The 24,493-nt window shown below is 42.9% G+C and overlaps 2 protein-coding genes across 2 annotated transcripts; one reads left to right on the forward strand and one right to left on the reverse strand.

Annotated features, from left to right (window-relative positions):
• Positions 1-13,323: 13,323 nt before the first annotated feature.
• Positions 13,324-15,308, reverse strand: ch25h (cholesterol 25-hydroxylase). The gene is made up of 2 exons (XM_084567146.1): positions 14,719-15,308; positions 13,324-14,589 (listed from the first exon to the last, which is right to left on the reverse strand). The coding sequence occupies exons 1-2, from the start codon at positions 15,139-15,141 to the stop codon at positions 14,257-14,259; spliced, it is 756 nt and encodes a 251-aa protein (XP_084423272.1). The 5' UTR covers positions 15,142-15,308; the 3' UTR covers positions 13,324-14,256.
• Positions 15,309-17,686: 2,378 nt separating this feature from the next.
• On the forward strand, positions 17,687-24,458 carry LOC311504476 (interferon-induced protein with tetratricopeptide repeats 1-like). The gene is made up of 10 exons (XM_084567608.1): positions 17,687-17,780; positions 18,636-18,824; positions 19,207-19,396; positions 21,758-21,949; positions 22,062-22,289; positions 22,476-22,602; positions 22,701-22,824; positions 22,926-23,067; positions 23,478-23,525; positions 23,875-24,458. The coding sequence occupies exons 1-10, from the start codon at positions 17,776-17,778 to the stop codon at positions 24,091-24,093; spliced, it is 1,464 nt and encodes a 487-aa protein (XP_084423734.1). The 5' UTR covers positions 17,687-17,775; the 3' UTR covers positions 24,094-24,458.
• Positions 24,459-24,493: the final 35 nt, after the last annotated feature.

A 24,493-nucleotide genomic window follows, 5' to 3' on the forward strand; every position in this document is an offset into this window, starting at 1 on the left:
ATCTTCTTCGCCTTGAGGAACTTTGATGTAGAGATGGAAGTATGCGATGGAGCACCCTCATGCTGCAAAATTTGACCCCTTTTATGGTTGGGAATGTAAGAGGTAGCTAATACTTCTTGATATTTTACGCTATTGATATTGCCTTCCACCCTGCAAATCTCTCGCACACCCCCATACTGGATGTAACCCCAGACCATGATTTTTCTGCCACCAAATTTAACTGTTTTCTGGGTGAATCTCGGATCCATGCGAACTCCAGTAGGTCTCCTGCAATATTTGCGGCGGCTGTGATGTAATTCAACCGAAGATTCATCTGAGAAATCCACCTTCTGCCACTTTTCCAGCGTCCATCCTTTTAGCAGGCTGTGGGCCTTGGCAAATGCCACACGTTTTTTTAATTGCCTTTTGTTTAGTGCTGGTTTCTGGGCACTGATTCTACCATGGAGGCCATTTCGAGACAGAATTCTACAAACTGTTCTGGTTGACACGGGGACTTGAGGTGACCAGGCCTGGTGGAGCTCTGCTGCAGTGGAAAAGGGGCTGGCCTTGGATTTTCGAGCCAACAAACGGTCCTCCCGAGCAGTTGTCTTGCGGGGTCTGCCGGACCTGGGCTTGTCAAAAACATCTCCAGTCTCTTCAAATCTTTTTCTTATTCTTTGAGGCTGTAATCTAGGATTGGGTGCATCATATGAAAATCGACAAGACTTTTGTCTTTGCAAAAACTGACTCAGTGGGCTTTACCAAGCTGTGAACGTTAGAATGCTTTTCAGCAGTTTTGTTTGGCACCAAAACATTATTTCAAAAGCTGATGGGATTGTAAGTAGCCATTGCTTGTAAAACAAATTGATAATACATATATTTGAGGGGCACTTAGGGTCAACTTGTACCCAAGCGACAAGACTTTTGTCTTGCCAAAATCTGACCTTTCTGTGTTCATTAAATGATCAATCTTTCTTCAGTGAAGCAAATTTATTTTAGCATATCAAACAAAATTTGGGAGGGTTTTAGCTTTCACATGAGCCATTTCTAAAACCAATGGATTAATTAAAAGTCAGGTTATAAACTGTTGTTTCTACAAAATGGATAAGTGACAAGACTTTTGTCAGGGACTGTATAACCACTGAATGATGGAACCTCTCCACTAATGCTGCTGGTTTGAATGAATTTAAATGTGAAACTATACGATGAACCACACTGTCTGGTTCTAGCCTTAATGTCCCACTGTTGATCATTTATGTATTTTATCTCATTGTCACTATTGCTTAACCTTTACAGTAAATGACATGGTGCCATGTTTGAAGGTAAATTAGTTCCTCTTGTTGGATTGTTTGCAGTGTTTGTCCGATTAAAAAAAGAGTTGGAGCTGAGTCTAAAGTCAGCTAACAACCTGTGAGGACACCCGTCAATCAATCAAAGCAGCCACGCCCCTTAATTCTGCAGAACTCTATACTGATACGATTGAAAAGTCGTTTTTGGAGCCACTAGTGGACGTCAGAGGAACTGCAACCCCTCTGTCCCAGCAGGTAGGTTCTCCTGCTGATAATCTGATCATCTGGGTTCGGTGCCAGCTTTCCCTCTCACTGTTGTTGACACATTTCACTGATAACCTGTGGGCGCCGCTGCAGATTCAGTGTCAATAACAGATAAGGAATAAAAAGCTGCTTTCTGTTTAATGTCATTTAATCTTTAGGCATGTGTACAGTGGCTGAAATCCAGTGGCTGCTCCAGATACCGGGTCATTAACAGGCGGGGCTTTAAGTTCATTGTTGGAATCCCTTGGAAGTACTTGGATGCATGTATGCATGTATGTGTGTGTGTGTGTGTGTGTGTGTGTGTGTGTTGGTGTGTGCAGTGTTGAATCATCCCCCAGATGTCTTCTGAGAAATGAATCATCCAATTTACTCTGCAGTTCCTCAACATGTTGTCATAAGAAGTCACCTTTATCTCTCTGCTCTAATTTCTTACAATTACAACTGAACCCTGCTCACTTTCAAAATATATCTTTTGGACTAAAGAAACACTTTTACCGTCGCCTACACTGCAAAAACATCTTAAAGATGAAAAACCTACAAATAGGCAGCTTCTCTATTAAAGCATTTGACTTGGTTTAAGTGTTTTGTCCCTAAACTCTCTTAATGAGCTATTATAACGTATTATAGTAGTAAGATAAAGCTTAAAATGAGAATTAGCACAACTCTAAAGGTTTTAGATGAACACAGACAAGTTCAAAATCACAGTGTCAAAATTAGAGTTTCTGATTTCATCTCTGAACATATTAAAAACAGATGATGATCAAATGTAATTCATTGATTTAATACATATGTACAGTCCAGAGCAATGACGGCACTAACTGTTGGAAAGTTAGATGTTCTTGTTCACCTGAACTCCTGATGATCTTGGGCAGGTTTTCAACAGTGGAAAGTTAAATGAGAGCTCCTGTGTTATGCAAGTTATAGGTGCTATTTATAGTCTGTGAAACCAGTAAATAAAAGCAGTTTCATCCTGGAGTGAGATCGGTTTATCCAGTCACAAACTGTCACACCTTTTCTTCTTCTTGTTATTTTGTGCTAAGAACTCTAAGCTCTTTAAGCAAAGAGTTTTTGCAGCGCGTCATAAGATTTGAAGCTTAAATACTGATAATGTTTCACCTGCACGCAGTTATGAATGTAGGTGTTAGGACACTGATGTAATTGTTGAATTGAATCAACTTCTGTATTTATATATCATGTCCTCCTTGTCTCCGGTATCTGCTGTGACCTCCTTGTAACTAAATGTTTCTGGTAACTGCTGATCAGTGGTCTACAGCAGCTTGGAGGAATTTTAGCTTCATTCTCTTCACATTCAGCCTCATAGAAACACTTCTATTCTAATTTGGCCTTGATGTTAACCTCTCTGATATGTAATATTGGCTCATTTTGCTGAATAAACAAATAGCTTCTAGCGCCTAATATTTCTGTTTCTTGTCTCTGACTGGGTTCTATCTTCGTCTACTTTCCGGACATCTGTTGATGTTTTGAGTCGTTTTTATTTCCCCAGTTCCTTTGTGAATAAAATGGTTAATAATTAATGCACCTTGCCTCCGAACTGAATGTGAATTACGTCAACTTAAAGCAGAGCCTCTGCACTTTCAGACCACGTTCATTATATGATATATACAGTAGCATCATTATGTTTTGGTAAAAAGCTAAAAATATCCATTCATAAATAGACAGATATATTCTTCTGCATGAATCATTAGTGTGATTGTCAGAACAAAGCTGGAGCCTGATGTGACGACGGAACTTTCCACTGATTTCATCACCGACGAATGAAGCAACACCCGCATTAACTCCACCTTCCTCAAGTATGTGATTGGCTCTGATTCAAATCAGCTCTGTTGTTTGACTGCACAGACCGTGACATCTACTCTGCAAAAACATCCTCCACACAGCTCTGTTAATTATTAAGAACACGCCTCGGGTCAATGAAAGAGACGGGGGAAGTAATAAAAGCTGTTTCTTAAGTGAAACTAGACTGTTGGACTCACCAGTGAGAGTCCTGCAAAAAGGAAACTTCAATAAAAAGGAAGTCCTGACAAATACGAAAAAGTATTTAAAGTATTCAGAAACATGAAGTAATGTTGGTATTAATGGAACGATTCATTTTGCTGCTGTAGCTGAATCAACCAGATTCATTAATGATCAGTTTTCAAATTATTTTCTGATTAAATGATTAAAGCAGCATTAAAATAATTAACATCATCACATTAACTACGTGTAACAACACATAATTATTAACACTCAGTACTATTAGTACAAGTATAAATGTACATATTATAGTTTATTTATCATTTACCTATATTTTCTAAATGAAGCACTGAAATAACTGATAATTAAAATCATTATAGAGATGAATTAGGAATAAAACATATATAACTGATGCTTTATAAAAGATGAATTATGTATTTAATGTGCAGAAAACATCTTATACCATCACTGTTGCCTTCCTGCAGCTCTGGGGTTTTTTAGATGTTGTAAAGTGTCTTGAGACCGTTTGTGTTTTTATTATTGGTGCTGACTGAGAAGCTGTCAGATCATCATGGAGTGACAGTTTGTGACTGGATGGACTGATCTCACTCCAGCATGAATCTGCTTTTATTTACTGGTTTCACAGACTATAAATAGCACCTATAGTTTGCACAACACAGGAGCTCTCATTTAACTTCCCACTGTTGAAAACCTGCCCTAGATCATCAGGAGCTCAGGTGAAATGTAATAACAATGGGAGGGTGCTGGTGAAGCTGTGACGCAGTCAACGGACAGATTTCCTGCACGTGTCTGTTTGACGCTCTGAAGGATCTGGTGCGTCCTGCCCACATGCTATCAGTCTCTGGGAGAGGCTTTAATTATGTTCACACTGGAGAAGGAGGCAGCACTCGACCTCGGGTGAAACTTCTTCTAATGTTTTATAGTTATGGCCCTGACTGGGTGGGTGGGTGGGTGGGTGGATGTTGGCTGAAATGAAGAGCATGTGTGTTTTATCAAGACTTTATTTTATTCTTCTTGTTCTGGAATAATCTGACCTGAGATAGATAGATAGATAGATAGACAGATAGATAGATAGACAGATAGACAGATAGGTAGACAGATAGATAGATAGATAGACAGACAGATAGATAGATAGATAGATAGATAGATAGACAGATAGGTAGATAGATAGATAGATAGATAGACAGATAGGTAGACAGATAGATAGATAGATAGATAGATAGATAGATAGATAGATAGATAGATAGATAGATAGACAGATAGGTAGATAGATAGATAGATAGATAGACAGACAGATAGATAGATAGATAGATAGATAGACAGATAGATAGATAGATAGATAGACAGATAGGTAGACAGATAGATAGATAGATAGATAGATAGATAGATAGATAGATAGATAGATAGACAGATAGGTAGACAGATAGATAGATAGATAGATAGATAGATAGATAGATAGATAGATAGATAGACAGATAGATAGACAGATAGATAGATAGATAGATAGATAGATAGATAGATAGATAGATAGACAGACAGATAGATAGATAGATAGACAGATAGGTAGACAGATAGATAGATAGATAGATAGATAGATAGATAGATAGACAGATAGACAGATAGGTAGACAGATAGATAGATAGATAGACAGACAGATAGATAGATAGATAGATAGATAGACAGATAGATAGATAGATAGATAGATAGATAGATAGATAGATAGACAGATAGGTAGATAGATAGATAGATAGATAGACAGACAGATAGATAGATAGATAGATAGATAGATAGACAGATAGATAGATAGATAGATAGACAGATAGGTAGACAGATAGATAGATAGATAGATAGATAGATAGATAGATAGATAGATAGACAGACAGATAGATAGATAGATAGATAGATAGATAGACAGACAGATAGATAGATAGATAGACAGATAGGTAGACAGATAGATAGATAGATAGATAGATAGATAGATAGATAGATAGATAGATAGATAGATAGATAGACAGATAGATAGATAGATAGATAGATAGATAGATAGATAGATAGATAGATAGATAGATAGACAGACAGATAGATAGATAGATAGACAGATAGGTAGACAGATAGATAGATAGATAGATAGACAGATACCCTTGACCTTCCTTTATTGGTCCAATATTTCATTCACAATAAAATCACAGGTAAATGTAATACATATAATCATACACATCAACCCTACATGTATTCACTCACCCCTCCATTTTTTTTTTTTTTTCTCAGAAAGTCAGAATGAGCAATTCATCCATTACACGACATAAAACATCTCCACCTCCCCAAATAGAAATAAATTTGTTCAAGTCTGACACCATCTTGTAATACGCAAACTCTATCTTCAGACGTGCAGCCACCAGACTTCTGAACATCAGTTCAGCGTCTACAGACCCTGTCTCCCTCATTTTATTTCTCCGGGTGAGCCAGATGCTCATCTTCGCTTGACCCAACAAAAAGTTCACCAGACAAATAGACCTTCGTTGTGCTACAGAGTATCTGGGACCAAAAATAAACAGTTCGTCTCCAAAAATGTGTCCCAAATCACCCACCCACCGCCCTAACAAAGAGAAGAGAGGAGCTAGTCTAGAACATCTGAGCCAGAGATGTTGTAACGTTTCCTCATCCTGACAAAAACTACACTGACTTCCTGTTCTATGGTCTATGTGTGCCACATGTCTGTTTGTGGCCACGGCCCCATGCACCACCCTCCACTGGAGATCCGCAATGCGTTTCTCTATGGGAGGTTTGTACAGGGACCTCCAGCTACCTCTGGGAGATGAACCTGGCGCCAACACATCAACCCACCTCGACTCTCGGACACCGGCCAACATCGCTCTGTTGAGAACCTTCACAGACACAGCATACAGGCTCTTTTTTGATGCTTCAGAGAAGTTCGGTAGTTCAGGTGTTCTGAAAGATAGCAGAGCCCCGTCCTCTTCCTCCTGCTCCTCCACTGCAGCACGAATGGACAACTTGGGAAATATGATCTGATGATCCTCTGCAGACTCTGCCCCTAGTGCTCTCCTTAAAGAACCTGGAAGTGTGTTCATGACCTCCTCCAGCAGTTTGTCCATGAAACGCAGAGACTTTATACCAGTATCTTGACACAGCCGAGCAGCAGTTTTCCATTGACCCGCTGACCTCAGTCCTGCCAGCTTCGTCAGCCCAGTTGTTGTAAATATCCTCTGAACACTGACAGAACTGAGACACCTGCTCTGTATGGCTGGGTTATAGAATAGAGGTTCTTCATCAACAGTCCCATACAACTGAGAGCAGTCTCTCCTCGTGTTTAAAACTGTTCTCCAGGTATGGAGAACCGACTGGTAAAACCTGGAAGTCTGTGATATGTCCACACCATCCAGATCCAGAAGAAACAAGTGCTTGTCATAAGCCAGGGTCTTTACTCTACGCAGCAACGACGATGCTGTTTCAGTCCAGGGTTGCTGCGTTCGATAGAGCAAACGCTGTGCGGTCTGAAGCCGAAATGCAGTTATGCGACTCTTGATGTCAATCAATCCCTGACCCCCCTCTGATACAGGCAGAAACAGCACAGCCGATCTAATCCAGTGATATCCATCCCAGCAGAAATCCACCAGTCTTTTCTGTATCTGTGTTATGAGATCGTCTGGAGGAACTACAACAGTGACACGATGCCAGAGCATAGACGCAACCAGATTGTTGGCAACCAAAGTCCTCCCCCTGTAGGACAACTGGGGCTGGACCCATTTCCATCTAGACAATCGGGCACTCATTTTCTCAACTAGACCCTCCCAGTTTCTTTTCTGAAAGTTCTCATTGCCTAAAAACACACCTAAGACCTTCATCCCTTCTGTGCTCCACTGCAGCCCAGCTGGTAAAGTTGGCTGCTCTTTATTGCTCCACTCTCCCAGTAGAAGTCCCTCACATTTTGACCAGTTGACCCTAGCAGAAGAAGCTTGTTCATATAATTTTAGTTTCTGTTCAAGAATCTGAATATCATTTTGTCCTTTTATAAAAACTGTGATGTCATCAGCATATGCTGACAAGCTAACTGTATTTGTTGTGCTGTCTCCCAAGTTTAACCCTGACAGACTCTGCCTGAGCTTATGTAGGAGAGGCTCTATAGCTAGAGCATATAGCATCCCAGATAACGGACATCCCTGCCTGATTCCTCTCTGAACAGATACTGGTCTGCTAAGTCCACCCCCCACCTTTAACAGTACTGTGGCTCTTGAATACATCAACTCAATCCATGAAATAAAACTTTTTCCAAACCCAAATGTTTTAAGTGTTTTAAACAAATAATTATGATCAACTCGGTCGAAGGCCTTTTCCTGATCAAGAGAAAACAAACCCACATCTAGTTCCTGTAATTGTGATAAATCAACAATGTCTCTAAGTAAAAACAAATTATCCATTATTGTCCTTTCAGGGACACAGTATGTTTGGCTGGCATGTACAACCATGTGCAGACATTCTTTAAGTCTATTAGACAAACATTTTGCCAAGATTTTATAGTCTGTGCACAGAAGTGAAACGGGTCGCCAGTTCTGTAGGAGGCCCAAATCTCCTTTCTTTGGCAGCAAAGTCAGGACTGCCCTCGTACAGCTCGTTGGTAAGGTCCCAGAGTCCAAACATCCTTGAAAAACTTCCATAAAGTCTTCACCCAGTAACGTCCAGAATGTTTTGTAGAATTCTGTAGGAAGTCCATCAATACCAGGAGACCGACCACAGCTGAGCTGTTTCACTGCTGCAGACAGTTCATCAAGGGAAATGATGGACCCCAGTGAGGTTGCATATGCTTCCTCTAGCCGAGGCAGACCCTCCAGTATCTCATCCACACAGTCAGAGTCACAAACATCAGCACTGAACAGGCTGCTGTAGAAGTCCGTGGCCAGCTTCCTCATCTCTGATGGCTCCGTGGTCACAGACCCATTCGAGTGCTTGAGATGTAACATCTGGTTATGTTTCTTGACCTTCCTTTCCAACTTAAAAAAGAAACGAGTAGGTGCATCTATGTCTCTGATAGACAGGATTCTAGATTTAATCAGAGCACCTTTTGCTCTTTCATGTAGAAAACTACTTAAAGCTGCCCTCCTTTTCTCCCGAGTTGCATTATTGTTATCTGAGCCATTAATTATGCCATCTTCCATTAAACTGATTTCTTTCTCCAACAGTTCAAAATGATCCCTTTCTGTTGCTCTTGTGTGTGATGTATACTGCTGACAAAATATTCTAATCTGAGTTTTCCCTACCTCCCACCATTGACCTAAATTTTTAAAAACTGGTTTTCTGCGTCTCCATTGATCCCAAAAATCAGAGAAAGACTGACAGAAGGTCTCGTCATTAATCAGTCTGATGTTAAAACGCCAATAAGGAGATCTTTGGGGATGCACCATTAAAGAAAAATGAACGGTAACTAAATGATGATCTGAAAAACCAACAGGTGATATGGTGGCTGCTGTTAACCTATTGCTGTATGTTTTATTAACATAGAACCTGTCCAGTCTGGCTGCACTAACCCTGCCCTCAGTGACTTTCACCCAAGAATACTGTCTGCTAGTTGGATGGAGTTTCCTCCAAACATCCACAAGATCGTTTTCCAGAATTACACTGGATAAAAGAGAGGCTGATGATGGATGAGGCTCTCTTGCATTCCTATCAACTGAATAGTTAGTAGTGCAATTCCAGTCTCCTCCCACCACTACTACTGAACTGCTGCTGAACTGTTTTAATGTGTCATTGAGTTTATGAAGAAGGTCTATACGGTCGACAGCAGAGGTGTAAGCATATATGTTAACAAACACAAATGGTGTTTCTCTGATAGTTGCTTGTATGACTTGTATCCTGCCCTGCTCTACATCAGAAACTACAACATGTGATAAAACAATGTGCTGAGAAAACAGGACAGCTACACCTGCACTTAGATTAGAGCCGTGGCTCAGGAAACAAGATCCCCCCCACCATAAGCCCCAGTCTGTCTCATCTGCTTGAACAGTGTGTGTTTCCTGTAGGAATAACACATCTATCTTTTTTTGAGTTGCAACCTCAGATATTAAAGCCCTCTTATGTCTGTCCCTCCCTCCATTAATGTTCAGAGATCCTATTTTTAGGCCCTGCATAGAGATGTTAGAAAGAGGAAACATACAGGCTGAAGCCATCAGAGAGCAGTAAAAAAGAAAAGAAGCCACCCTGTGATGATGCATTGTCTTTCTATTTCTTGGCTTTTTTAACAGTTTTTCCTCTCTGTATTTTTCTCAGGATGGCGAGATGTTTATCAAGACGGTACCTTTTCTTTTCATCCAGGAGGTCATGGCTAACCCGTCTCTTTAACATACTGACAGATTGAATGAATTTGTTTGTGTCCCCAAAGTAATCGCTCACTTTAACTGATTTGTTAAATGTTTCATCCAGAAACCCATTTATTTCCTCTAAAGAGTAGAGATCAGCCTTTTTGTTTGAAACATCACTGATGGATGCTGTGTCTGACTCAGACTCATATTCCCTGTCCTCTCCTTCACATGAAATCTGACTACAGACTTCACCCTGTCCTGTAACACTGGTGGAAGCTCTGTCCTCAGCGGTTTCTACTGACATTGACTCACTGAAGTTCTCTATAGTCACAGAAGGCTGCTGCTTCTCCAGCTGACTCGGTTCTTTTCTCTCATCCGCACCACTAGTTACCTCTGCTACAACACTACAACCCGCTACCGCAGCCTCCTCACCGGGCGTCGGGTCCGCGGCGCCCGGCGTCGGGTCCGCAGCACCTGGCGCAGGGCCCGCAGCGCCGGGCTCGGGTCTCTCCGCAGCCCCGGGAGCAGCAGAGCCACCAGCTTCGTCCACTAAGTGAGGGTCTGTCTGCTGTTTATGCGGACATGCGGCTCGAATGTGTCCCACGTCTCCACACTCAAAACATTTCATGTGTCCCGAGCTGGCGTACACCATATATGACCCGTCTCCGTGTTTAACTCTAAATGACACATCCAGAGTCTGTGCAGGTGATTCTAAGAACATGAAAACCTGCCGCCTCAGAGACTGAACATGCTTCAGTTTGGGATCCTTACATCCCAGACTGACTGTTCTGAATCCGCTTGCCAGTTTCCCAAACCTGCGGAGCTCGTTTTCCAACAGCATGTTCGGTATAAACGGCGGAACACCGGATACGGTGATCCGCGTGGATGGCACTGACAGCGGGGAGACCTGCACGAATAAATCCCTGATCACCACACCGCTCTCAATCAGCTGATGGACACGAGGCTCGTCTTTCAAAAAGACCACGACCGCCTTGTTCATGCGGGAAGCATAAGATAGTTTATCATGGCCTACCTGCTCACCGACAGCCAACAACACCTCCTCCACAGTTACAGAGCCATCCGGCGGGACGATCCGCACTCCCTGCCTGATAGACGGAGGAGGCGTCTCGGAGAACGCCATACCTCCCGGAAAACACCTGACGAACCTACAGATCACTCTGCTGAACAAACCTTAGTGAAAGAATCAAATAAATCTTACCTGATTAAATGCATGTAGGACAGAAACCACAGAAAAACCAAGCAGACCAGGAGAAAAGAAAAAACACCAGTTCAAAACGCCGCGCCACTCTCACATCCACCACCACCCTCACTCACCGGAAACGGAAAGAGATAGATAGATAGATAGATAGATAGATAGATAGATAGATAGATAGATAGATAGATAGACAGACAGATAGATAGATAGATAGACAGATAGGTAGACAGATAGATAGATAGATAGATAGATAGATAGATAGATAGATAGATAGATAGATAGATAGATAGACAGATAGACAGATAGGTAGACAGATAGATAGATAGATAGATAGATAGATAGATAGATAGATAGATAGATAGATAGATAGATAGATAGATAGATAGATGGATAGATAGATAGATAGATAGATAGATAGATAGATAGATAGATAGATAGATAGATGGATAGATAGATAGATGGATAGATAGATAGCAGCTCTGCAGAGATCCATGAGACACTACATTAGATCAGAATGAGTGACAGATGTCTGTGTATAACATGTGTTGTGATTGTGTTCACTGTGTTGGTCATTGTGTGTTTTGTCCATCTGAATGTCGTGGGTTGCAGCTCTCACAGAGCTGGGTTGTTGTGCTCCAGATGTCATGAAACATCTTCCCAGGGGCTGTTTAGGAGAACGGACCATTGTAGGGCTGAGTGGTGCATTGATTGGATGATATCGGGTTGACACCAGACCGACATTAAACTGCTCTCTGTGGAGCTTCTGTGGAATGTTGTGAGGATGGATGTGGGGGGGGGGGGGGCTCTCCTCATCCTACGCTTTACAAGTCAAAACCACTGCAACAACTCTGCAGCGGTTTGAGGATTGTTTCAACCACAGTTAAACCAACAGAACAACCCACAACTCCCTGAAATGTACCACGACACAACCTTTAACAGAACCAACCATAGAACACCTGAACGGTCAGGACCACAGACAGAGACATGATATCAGTGATGGCGTCTCTCTTCACAGCAGCTCATTAACTTCTACAGAGCCACCGTAGAAAGCATCCTGTGCCTCAGTGTGACAGTGTGGTACAGCAGCTGCACAGGAAGAACTTAGCACAGGTGGTGAGGACAGCACAGGGGATTGTGGGTAGTCGTCTACTAGATCTGGACTCTGTGTATGCTGCACGAGTCCAGAGGAAGGCCAGACGCATCGCAGCAGACCCCACCCACCCGGGCCATGGACTGTTTGTACCTCTTCCTTCACGGAAAAGGTCCAGAAACATCAAAAACACAAGCAATAGACTGAGAGACAGCTTCTTCCCCAGAGCTGTGAAGTCAATCACCCCCCCCCCCCCCCGACACCGCCCACCCCCCCACCATAGACACTTTACAATCATTGCAATGTTTTCACTGTTAAGTTTTTACAAGGTTTGCTGCTATCTTTCATTCCTGTGTATATATTTGTACAGCTGTATTTATTTACTTTTTTATCTAATGTTATTCTTTATTCTTATAGTTAAAAATTTGCCTTTGTATTTAAAGCCAGGAGCTACCGCACAAAATTTCATTATGTCCTCATATAATGACAATAAAGGATTCTTGATTCTTGATTCTTGATTTAAATGACACAATAACTCAACAGACTGGTTTGACTGATTTTCCACGCTGTGGTGTGATGTGGAATTTAGTTTGACATGGACTTTCATTTTCCTCTCTGGAACGCTGTCCTTGTCTTTCTTGATTGAAGTGTTCAGGTTTTGTGCCATGCCAGAAAGGCACAGCCAGAGGGTTCTGGGTTCTAATCCAGGCCGACTGGTTCCTTTCTGTGTGTAGTCTGCATGTTCTCCCTGTGTCTGTGTGGGTTCTCTCCAGGTTCTCCAGCTTCCTCCCACCGTCCAAAGACATGCTGGTTAGGTTCATTGGTGATTCTAAATTGGCCGTAGGTGTGAGTGTCTCTCTGTGTTAGCCCTGTGATAGACTGGAGACCTGTCCAGGGTGGACCCCCCCTCTAGACCAATGACAGCTGGGATAGACTGGAGACCTGTCCAGGGTGGACCCCCCCTCTAGACCAATGACAGCTGGGATAGGCTCCAGCAGACCCCTATGACCCTGAAGAGGAACAAGCGGTTACAGAAGATGAATGAATGAATGAATTTTCCACTCTGCCTTTCTTGTCTTTGTTGGTTCAGGTTTTCCAGGTTTTGTGTCAGAATGAAAACACATATTTATTCAGAGTTAAGAGGAAAAAAGAAAATGATCAGAGACCCGTTTGTTCATATTCTTCTCTTCATTTATTCTTGGATTAGTTTTAACATATAAAAATATGAAATAGTGTAAAAATAAATACAGGTCTGACATTTCAGACTCACATTTTTTAGACGTATACTTTACTTCAAACAAACCAACCAATCACATGCACTTGTTTCCTTCTCACAGAAATAAATATTCACACGAAAACTTTCATCTTCTTTCTGAGTTTTCATCCTCCTCATCTCCTTCAATCAACACATTCACCTTCACTCTGTTCACTTTCATCCGTCCATCAGCCTCCTCTGCTCTTCTCACGTTGCAACGAACCAACATAAACACAACCGTCTATAAAACATACACCATTTAACAAACTGTAGCTCATCTGTAAGTTCAAACCGTGGCGGTCAACAATTAGTAGATTTGTCCAATGTGAACGTTTTTCTCATCTTTGAACATCATCATCAGAACGTCCTGATGTCACGTAGCTGCAGCAGTCTTTAAAACATGAACTCTCCATGTCATCATCTCATTCTCTCTGCTGGTGAGTCCTAGCATCCTTCTGTTCCTCTCGTAGTATTTTCTAGATTTCAGTGCAGTGTTGCGTCTCCAGCACTTTAAAACCATTTGATATTAGAAAATTAGAATCATAAGACAACATGACAACAGAGTTTCAGAAGTTTAAACTTAAATGTGGACTCTTACACATAAATATCAGAATAAATAAACAGATTTTAATATACTGTATAAATATTCAATCTTTTAATATAAAAGATGATGTGAGGTGAAGAACCAGTTCACCTCATCAGTCCAGAAACCTTTCTGTTTGTTCTGACTCTCTGAGTCACTTAAAAAAGTCCTCAACAGTCCAGAAGCCTTTAAATGAATCCATGAGTCTTCTCCATCATCAGACCAGTCCTTCAGATGAGAAAACTCAGAGAGGATCAGAATCCCTCCCAACAGTTCAGTCCTGTGTGCACAGGGTCCCAGCCAGCCGGTCCCAGTGGGTGAAGTAAGGGGCGTAGTTGCACTTGGACTTCAGGTGGTGAAGGTCGTGGTGGCGAGCCCCGCCGTACAGCCCAAAGGGCACCAGGCGGTGGGTGGCCCAGGGCAGGTCGTAGCCGCAGTGGTCCTCCACCGACAGCCAGATGTTGACCACGAAGAAGGCCAGCTCAGTGAGCGGGTGGCAGCCCAGCAGGAGGGGGTTGGAGGCTGCGAAGAAGCCCAGGCTGAGGGTCTCCCAGGCTCCAGAGTACTCAGCTGTGAGGGCGGAGGTGGAGGTGTAGGTGTGGTGCACCTGGAGGAGAAGAAGAAGCAGCAGAGCCATGAGAAAACAGAACATTAATGAGCATATTTAACTTAACGTGAAAATCTAATCCCTAAAAATCATTAATCATCATCATCATCATCATCGTCTGGTACCAACCTTGTGGAAGTTGCGGTAGAGCCAGGGCACTCTGTGGTGCAGAAGGTGCCAGGTGAAACTCTGGAAGTCGAAGAGCAACAGGCACACCAGCACCTGAGCCAGCAGACGGGGCAGAGCCGGGGCGTCCTGGGGCAGGTGGACCGGCCTCAGGTACCAGTGCAGCACCGTGAGCGGGAAGATGAAGACCATGTGGTTGTAGAGCGTCAGAGCCAGGCAGCTCCGCATCGAGTCCCAGCTCACCACGCTGTCCGGCTGCAGCTTGTACCTGCGCACCAGGGAGCAGCGGGTGGACAGGACGTCCAGCAGCAGGAAGGGCAGGCAGAAGGACAGATACACGGACAGAGAGAAGACAACTGGGAAGAAGGGTGAGTGCAGCAGAGACAAGTGTCCCAGCAGGAACGTCCAGAGAGGCTGCAGAAGCATTGTGTCATAGAGATTAGTTCAGTCTTCTGTTCACTTCTGAGCCGGAGCATAAATGCGCCTCCCGCGCGTTAGACACAGATTTAAAGCCCTGAACAATGTCACACCATGTTCCGCTCAGACCTGCCCTCCAACACCATAAATGTAGTGCTCCTCCTCTTCCTGTCAATCGAGTGGCTCGCCTCCAGAAACAGCTAAGCAAGGAGGGAAACAGGGCGAGAGTTAAGCTGAAACCAGTATTTGTTTAAATGAACTAACTGAACATGATGACCAGGCTGGGTGGTGGTTATCTGCAGTTAATGAACTGCAGAGTTTCTATTTTTACCTCCCACATGTCTTAAGAAATCAGCATTGTTTTCAGACACACTTTCTTTTATTTCTGAGCTGAAGCAGTGGCAGCAGGTCACCAGCACATGTCCACTCCCTCAGTGAAACGCTACAGGACGTCATTCATACCTGGACAACAACCAGATAACGCCACGTTATTAATGCACCTTATTAATCCTATAGAACCACTTCTGTCTCTATTTCATCTACATTTGTTCATGAGCTATTTTTTTCTTATACTATTTTATTTTATTTTATTTTAATAGATTTTTATCTATATTTACTTTATTTCGTTTAATTGTAATAGATTTTTACTTATATTTCATTTCATTTTATTTCAATAGATGTTTGCCTATATTTAATTTAATTTAATTTAATTTATCTTTCTTTTTACTTGTGGTTCTCAGGAGTGTTTTTTATTTGGGGGAGCTGTGGAGTAGTGGTACGGTTCCAGGTTCGCCTCGCGTCGTGTCCATGGCTTAGTTGCCCTGAGCAACAACCTCCTAACCCCCAGACTGCTCCCCGGGTGCAGTCCTTAGAGGCTGCAGCCCAACGCTCCAACTGTACACACTGTGTGAACAAACGGATGGGTCACACAGCAGGAACTGAAATTTCTCCATTGCAGGACAATTAAAGATGAAAATTATTATTATTATTATTATTATGTGCCCCTGTGGATGAATGAAGTCTATCCAGGTCTAAGTCTAAGACACTTCTCAATTAAAAAACAACGACAACAACAATAAAGAGAAGATAAGATGAGATGATCCTTTATTCATCCCACAGTGAGGACATCAGTGCAGCAGCAGCTGTAGATTCAGGACTGAAGGGAAAGTAAACATACGCAGCAGCTCTACATGTGTGATCTAAAGAGAGAAGGAACATGATAGTTGTAGTATCAAGGTGAGGACTTGTTGACGTGATCCCACTGCAGCTGCAGCAGACGGAGCTTAGAAAACTAAAATATGATTCTAGTCACGGTCCGTTCCTCGTGAATGCACATTAAACATCGGATGTGTTTTCTGGGTGAATGAAGAAGAGAAGGCTTCAAACTCAGCAGCTTGGTGACATCTAGTGGTTTAGTGAATGCACAGCAGCCCAGCACTGAGCCATGTCACTGGTCCGGAGGCGGGGTCCACCCTGGACAGGTCTCCAGTCTATCCCAGCTGTCATTGGTCTAGAGGGGGGGTCCACCCTGGACAGGTCTCCAGTCTATCACAGGGCTAACACAGAGAGACACTCGGCCAGTTTAGAATCACCAATGAACCTAACCAGCATGTCTTTGGACGGTGGGAGGAAGCTGGAGAACCTGGAGAGAACCTTCCGGCTGTGAGGCGTCAGTGTCGCCCTCTTTGAATAAATATGTGTTTTCATTCCAACATGGCACAAAACCTGGAACCTGCTGTCCTGGAAAACCTGAACACTTCAATCAAGAAAGACATGGAAAGTTTTCCAGAGTGGAAAATAAAAGTCCATGCCAAGCTAATTATCACAACAACAAGCTGCAGCGTGGAAAATCAGCCAAACCAGTCGGTGGAGTTATTGTGTTGTTACTCATCATTTAAAAACAACGCCAGCCAAACTGTCACTGTCTGAGTCTTAATCAGATCAACGGTCTCTGTCTATGGTTCTGGCTTTCCAGGTGATCTGAAGTTGTTTTTGAATGTTTCCGTCCCTCCAGTTAAAGGTTGTTCTGTTGGTTTATCTGTGGTTGAAACGATCCTCAGAACCGCTGCACATCTCCCCCCTCCCATCCTCACAAGTTTCCACAGAAGCTGGTTCCCGGACACGAAGGCGATGCTTGATGCAGAGAGTGATGGGAAACACAAAAACGCTGCCAGGGCCCCCAACCAAAAACAGCCTGTGAGGTTTAATTAAATCAGAAAAAGCTGCATCAAATGGAAATGTTACCGTGCATCTTATAACAAGCTCAAAGAGACACGAAAAGATTTACAACAAGCATACTGAGATGAAAAACTACGACAAAGACAAAAGAAAAAGACTCAAAGAGACAGAAAACAACCAAACATTTACTTATTAGTTAATTAATGAAGTTACAACCTGACAATAAACTCATTTCTTCTCTGGTTTAATCTTCATCCTTTCACCAAAGTCTCATCTTTACATGATTTGAGAGGGAGCAGTGAAGGCACCACCAGGCCAGCCTTTTAGTTTCATTTCTTCGTGCCTCTGAGTTTCTGTTCAGCCTCTGTGTTGTCAGGAACTTCATAAACTCATCATCAGCAGCAGCAGCAGCAGCAGCAGTAGTGAGGAGGTTTCTCATTTCCAGCTGAGCCTGAACGTTTCAACATGAGGTCGGCTTGCTTCAGTTTTCAAACCCTTCAATGAGTTGATTATTTTATTATTTTTTTTTTACCAAACCTGATTTATAATCAGAAACTGAACTCATCAGTCGCCTCCACACCCGAGTAAACCCAGCTGTGTCTGAGAGCCCTGCAGGAAGCTCAGGCCTTTAATCCGGGATTTGATTTATTGTTCAAAGATAATGTTACTGCTCACTTCCTGTCACAGCCTCAGTGCATGCTGGGAAATGTAGTAGATTTACACAGGGGCGTGACAATTAAACAGTTTCCATCGGAAACAGACAAACTGTTCTGATGATAGAGATGAGAGATTAAACGGTGATTCAAGTTATAAATCTAGATAATGTAGCTTTAAACAGCTGTAATTATTATATAACTCCTCATATATAAGTAATTATCATTAGTTATGTCAAAAAATTAAATAGAAGTTGTAATGTTTATGGTGCAGAGGTCCCCTTTAGAAGAGATGTCTGTTCATAGTATGAATATGAACGATGTTAATCTTTGGTCAGGTGGCGAGACAGGAGGTGAAGTGTTGCTCTGTTTATGTTTGGAGGAGGCTTCAATGAACTGTTGTCACGATGTGTCTGTGAAGGTTCTCAGTCATCCAGGTCATGTCTATCCAAAAAATTTTCAACAAAGGCAACTGCTTGTAGAATCTCAGGTTGAAACGTAGGTGGTTCTTGTAGCCTGCAGGTTTCCTCGAGGTCCTCTCATACTCCCGCACTAGTCGAAGGGTGCTGTTCCTAAAGTTCCCTACATGTCCAGTTGCCTTTTCTGAACCTTTTTTTTGGATATGTTGTCACAATAAAAACCGTTTTTATTTCTTTTTTTATTTTCTCAAAGTGATTGCAGCAGCAGCAGCAGCTCTCTGGAATCCAGACTGGAGCGACTGCAGAGTCGGTTCACCTGGGATCTGAAGGAGGAGGACATGGACCTAGAAAACCTCAGCACTCGACTCCAGGAACACATAGAGCTTCAGCTAGGAGAGCGTGGTGCAGTGGCTCTGTCTTACGGCTTCTTGGCTTATGTCAGGTACAGTGGACTTCAGTGAGAGGTAGCACTGAGCTCCTGAGGTGTTAGAACCTTCTGATTTGACCATTGTCCCTGAACCTTTCATTTCCAGGAGCTAATGCTGAGATTTAGAACTTAGTAAACATCTATGCAGTTGCATCATTTTCAAAAATGACTTAAAATTCTTACACAACCAGAGACGCTCAAAACGTCCAGATAACGTCTCCTTTAAGAACCAAATTATTTGAGTGTTAGTTTGAAAGGTTTAAAACGTGCAGCATCTCTCTGGCTGCAGACCAGGGTCCAGCTGCAGCCGTTTCACTGAAGCGCTATTCTCACGAAATGAGGTATTAAGATGCAAAAGTGGTTATTTAAGGATTTGCTGAAACAACCCGTCTGTCAGGTATCTTCAGGGGAAACCAGAGGAGGCGCTGTCACTTCTCAACCAATCAGAGGAGAAGACCAGGGAGTGTTATGGCGAGGACTGTGAGCGGCGGCTCATCGTGACGTATGGAGACATGGCCTGGCTCAAATACCACACCGGAGGCTACGCACAGTCACGAAGCTACTGCCAGAGAGTGGAGGACATTCTGGTAGGAACTAGTGATGGGAAGTTGATATGGTTGGTGATGTGTTGAGTAGTAGGCTTTATGAGAAGCCTAATAATTGTCTCATTTTGTGCAGTTATTCTGCATTTTGTGCAGTTATTCTGTTACAAACGTGCCAGGGGCGGCTGTGGCTCAGTAGGTAGAGCGGGTTGTCCACAAACCAGAAGGTTAGCGGTTCGATCCCCGGAATGTGCCACATGCCGAAGTGTCCTTGAGCAAGACACTGAACCCCCAGTTGCTCCCAGTGTGTGGCACTGGTGTGTGAATGTGTGTGTGCTTGTGTGAGCGAATGGGTAGATGTGTCTCTGACTGTAAAGCGCTTTGAGTACCAATAGGTAGAAAAGCGCTACATAAAAGCAAGGCCATTTAACAAACGGGCTGATGTGATTTCTTTACTCCGTGACTTTCTGCCTTGTTCACCGCTGTCTGCTGTCTAATATCCATGGTCGTTATTTGCTATAGGCGAACTAGGCGAATGCTTTGGGCCCCCAAGACACCAGGGGCCCCAAAGCTGCATGTTCAGCCTTATCTAAGGAGAATGTCCTGTCTTTATCTGTAGCTATCTCTGTGTTTATTACATCCCTTATATGCTTAAAAAAAAACATAGGATAAACTGCAGTGATGGACTGCATGGTAAGTAGGGTTGCCAACTCCCTGAAAAACAAATAAGGGACACCTCTATTTGACTCAAACATGAATTGAATTAGATGCATATTTCTGAGTGATATGAACACATGGAAAACAAATTATTATTCAACAATTTATTTTTTAATACAAAATAACAAATTTAACAGAATAAAATAAATATCTTTCTTAAACAGAAACATGTCCTGCTTAACTTAAAACTGTATAAATTAATATAAAACAATAGAAAGCAGAACATTCCTCTTGTAAAAGTGCAATAAGAAAAGTGCAAACAGAAAGCAAAGAGCATAGAGGAGAAGTTGTTGCTTTGTTGTCTTCCGGTATCTTCTTCGCGGGCAACAGTACCTCGACCAATGAGATGAGAGGGATTCCCGCTGTCAGCTGATTGGTCACAGAGCAGGAGACCGTAAATTCTCATATAAACCGTCCCGTTATTTATTAATTCCACATTTTAAACACTTTTATTTTGATTATCACGGTAATACGTTACAAAGTGCGTCCCGTTTAAGCTCAATACGGGAGGCGTACGTTTGTTTCTAAATACGGGAAGATTCCGTTTACCCTAACTGTCGCACAGTGAGTGACGTAGCGGGCCGCCGACAGGTATGATGGGAATGATCTGATTGACAGCTAACCGTCATTACCGTTAGCGACAATTTTAAACGAAACAAACACAGTAACGGCATCAAAAAGAAGTTAGCGGGAAAAAAACGGAGGAAGAAAAACGGTCAAATGATAAAAGAAAGGTATTTGTTGTTGATGTGACTATGTGAAGGTGGAGCGCTGCTAGCTAGCTAGCTAACGTTTATCCAAATGCTAGCTAGCTAACGTTTAGCTAGCTAGCATTTGTTCATCAAACTCGGCTTTAGCGTTTGCTTGATGAAAGTTGACTAATATAAAATGAATATGTCTCATGGGAATGACTGACTGACTCCAGACCATTTTATTATTATTATTATTATTATTTTTTAATCATTATTATTTTTATTTTAATCATTATTATTTTTATTTTTATCATTATTATTTTTATTACAGGGAGGGAGGTCATATGCTGATAAGTGTGAGACTGTGATAATAAGCATTAATTTTATTATTGTTTTGTTTACATTGTTGCATTTTAAAATAGAAATAGATGTTGGTTTGTTGTATTTCCTTATTTGAAGTAAATCTGTTTTATTTATTGACGTTAGAGGATTGTTGTTTTCTTTGTCTTATAGTTTTTTATCAGTTTAAGTTGAGCCTGAGTGGCTCAACTTAAGATGTTTAATTTTAGTGGACCCTCTCAGGTTTAGGAATCTAGGGGCCCCCAAACAGCATCTTGCTTAGGAGCCCCACGAAGCTAGAAACGGCCCTGCTAAAAGGCGGTTAGGCTTCTGCGTCAATGTGGCGCCGTAGCTATGGCGACAGTGCGGCAAATACGCAGACCCTAACGCCGTAGGTGACGTAACTACACAAGACCTCAAGACCTGTGATTGGTCTGTTGAGCATGACGCATCAGTAGTAGGAACACAGACGAGTCTGAACGTCCTGCAGGCGATGTTAGCAGCAGATGCTTTACGTTCGCTAAACGTTCGACCACACAAATGAAACACATTTTTCACGTTCTTGTCGCCCACGCCTAAATGCGCCTCTGGTTTGAACTGTGACCTTCCACTTGCTGCCTTCACCTACTATTCATTCTCTCTCTCTCTCTCTCCACAGATGAAGTATCCCACTGCTTCCTCAACAGATCTCCACCCACAGGTGCTTGGAGAAAAAGGCTGGACCTACCTGAAGTTCTCCAGGTCTTACTACCCCAAAGCCATCGACTGTTTCCGTGAAGCAGTGAAGCTGCAGCCTGAGGACAGTGAGTGGAACGCCGGCTATGCTATCGCCCTCTACCGCACAGAAAAGGTCAGTTTTCTAATTTCTAAAACAAAACCGTGAGAGATCCATGTGTGTGTGACAGATATTTCCGTATGTGTTTGTTGTTTAAACAGTGAACTGACAAAAGTTTAATTTGCAGAGGGTTTCAAAAACATCAGAGCATGAGGAGGAGTCTCCAGCCACGAAACAGCTTCGCCGAGCCCTGGAGATCAACCCCAATGATGGTGTTCTCCGGTCCATGCTGGCTCTGAAGTTGGCCGACCACCAACAACACCAAGAGGCTGACAGGCTCGTGGAGCGTGCACTGGAAGTCGATCCTGACAACCCTCACGTCACCCGCTACATAGCCATGTACTTTCGTAACCAGGTACGTTAGAATTAAATCAAACTTTATGAGTGGGACCTAAACAGGATGCCTCTTCAAGAGGGGTGCGCCACCAGGGGCCTGTTTCCTAGGTGACTCTGTCCTGTCTGGGTGATCTGGTGGTGGAGTGAGTATACCTCTTTTGTTTCCGTCCTAAAACTGATCTGAATGAAAGTGTCTGTGCGCCAGGGGAAATATGATCGGTCTATCGATCTGCTGGAGCGAGCGCTGAAGAGGTCCAGTCAGTCAGCTTTCATCCACCATCAGCTGGCCATGTGCTACATGAAGAAGAAGCGTAAGCCGTTCAACTCAGAAAGTACGTGCAAACACACACACACACACACACATGTCTAAATGTACTTTATTATCACATAATGGACGCAACGTGAACTATATTTAATGACACTACTCCAGGTGTGCAGCAGTGGAGGCGTCTGAGTATTCAGCACCTCGAGGAGGCTGTCAAGATAAAACCTTCATTTCACGTTGCACTGGCTGACCTGGCGCAGCTGTGTGGCGAGGAAGGAGATCTAACCAGGTACTCATGTCATGCACAAATAGCTCCTTTATTCTTTTCCTCTAGTTTGAAAAAAAAAAAAAACCTCTCAGGGCGTTTCTCTGTCCGTCTTTGTCTCCAAGGGCCGAGACGTTGTTCCAGCGGGGCCTTCAGGTGTCTTCAAAGTTAGAGAAAAGCCTCAGTCAAGTCTTCCACTATCGCTATGCTAAATTTCATCACTACCAGACAAAAAATGAGGCTGAAGCAATCTCTCACTACACAAAGGTTGGTTCTGGAGGCAGGGTCAGAGTGGGGGATAAAAAAAAAACCTCTGTGGGAAGTTACTGCAGACAAAGTCAAGAGGACGCATACAAGACTACGTATACAAGACTACGTATACAATCACTGCATCCTCTGGTGTCTCTTGCTGTCTGTCTGTTGAGTGTGAGGGCTTTTAGATATACAGGGCCCTTGACTCATGGAGCTTTTTATTTTAGACAGTACTGAAATGTTCTCGTACATCTTTTACTAAAACAGTGTGATCCCTAGCAGAGAACATAGGATTAGCAGTTTATAGCTACAGCTAACAGATCTGTCTGTGACGTGGGATAGGCTCCAGACCCCCGACGACCCTCTCAGAGACAAATGATTACAGAAAATGAATACATTTTCTTCATCAGTTGTTTGTGTTTCAGGGTCTGCTTTTAACACGGAAGACATGGGAGTGGCGTCAGTGTGCAGAGGTGAGCCTCAGGTTTTACTTATCGTTCCAGGGCCTAAAGAAATAATTTCACTTTTACAAAACAATACAGAATGACTACAACCTACAAGGACGTCTTCCTCTACGTAAATACTAAAAATCTGGAGCGTGGCTTTTGAATAATTTCACAAAAACTCAATCATGGTGGGTTAAACTTTAGGTACCCCCTCCCCGACCAGGTTTAACGCCATCGATTGCCCTCGTCATGATCAAAGCTTCACGCTACGACGAGTCAAAGCAGTCTGAGCTGGTGCAGATGTATGGTTTCACCTGAAGACACCTTGAATAGACACAAATGAACCTTTAGATGTTCCTCTTCTGTTTTCCTCCAGAAGCTGCGTGAGATTGCGGAGCGACGACGTCTTGAAGACGAGGACGACGGCCGGACGTTCGCTCTGCTGGCTGTGGTGGCCAAAGCTCAGGGAGACATCAAAGAGGCTGCAGAGTTTTACGAGAAAGCTTTGGACTGCGATGAGAACGACGAGTATCTGTCTGCTCTGTGTGAGCTGAGGATGAAGCTGGACGCTGCTGTCGTACAGGACGACCACTAGATGTGGTGTCATCACTCATGTTTAGATAAAACTTCATCTTCAGCATAGACGATATAAACATGGACAACGTGTCGCCACTTCTCACAGTTTACGGTTGGCATGGCAACTGGCAGTCGCCATTATGTCACATCCTGTTTCTTTAGCATTAAATAACAAACTAAAACGAAACTTATCCAAAACATTGACACTTGAACGTTGATCAACATTATATTAACGACCTAAAATGACAGAAACCGTCCTTGAAATAATTTATTTGACGTGTATTTTAGTGTTTTAGTTTGGCCCAAGCCCCGCCCACTAACATAAAGGGGGTGGGGCTTATGACCTATACTGCAGCCACTTGTGGTAGTGTTGTGTCTTTGGCAACTCATTGTGTCTCATTGTGTGTAGTTCTCTGTCT

Source organism: Chelon labrosus, assembly GCF_963514085.1.
Source record: "Chelon labrosus genome assembly, chromosome: 19".
In the NCBI taxonomy this organism is placed as follows: domain Eukaryota; kingdom Metazoa; phylum Chordata; class Actinopteri; order Mugiliformes; family Mugilidae; genus Chelon; species Chelon labrosus.

Coding starts and splice junctions, on each gene's coding strand:
- LOC311504476 (XM_084567608.1), top strand. Junction 19,397..21,757: donor AGAGAGTGGAGGACATTCTG/GTAGGAACTAGT, acceptor CTCTCTCCACAG/ATGAAGTATCCCACTGCTTC. Junction 22,290..22,475: donor CCATGTACTTTCGTAACCAG/GTACGTTAGAAT, acceptor TCTGTGCGCCAG/GGGAAATATGATCGGTCTAT.
- ch25h (XM_084567146.1), bottom strand. CDS start 15,141: ATGCTTCTGCAGCCTCTCTGGACGTTCCTGCTGGGACACTTGTCTCTG. Junction 14,590..14,718: donor TCTACCGCAACTTCCACAAG/GTTGGTACCAGA, acceptor CTTCTCCTCCAG/GTGCACCACACCTACACCTC.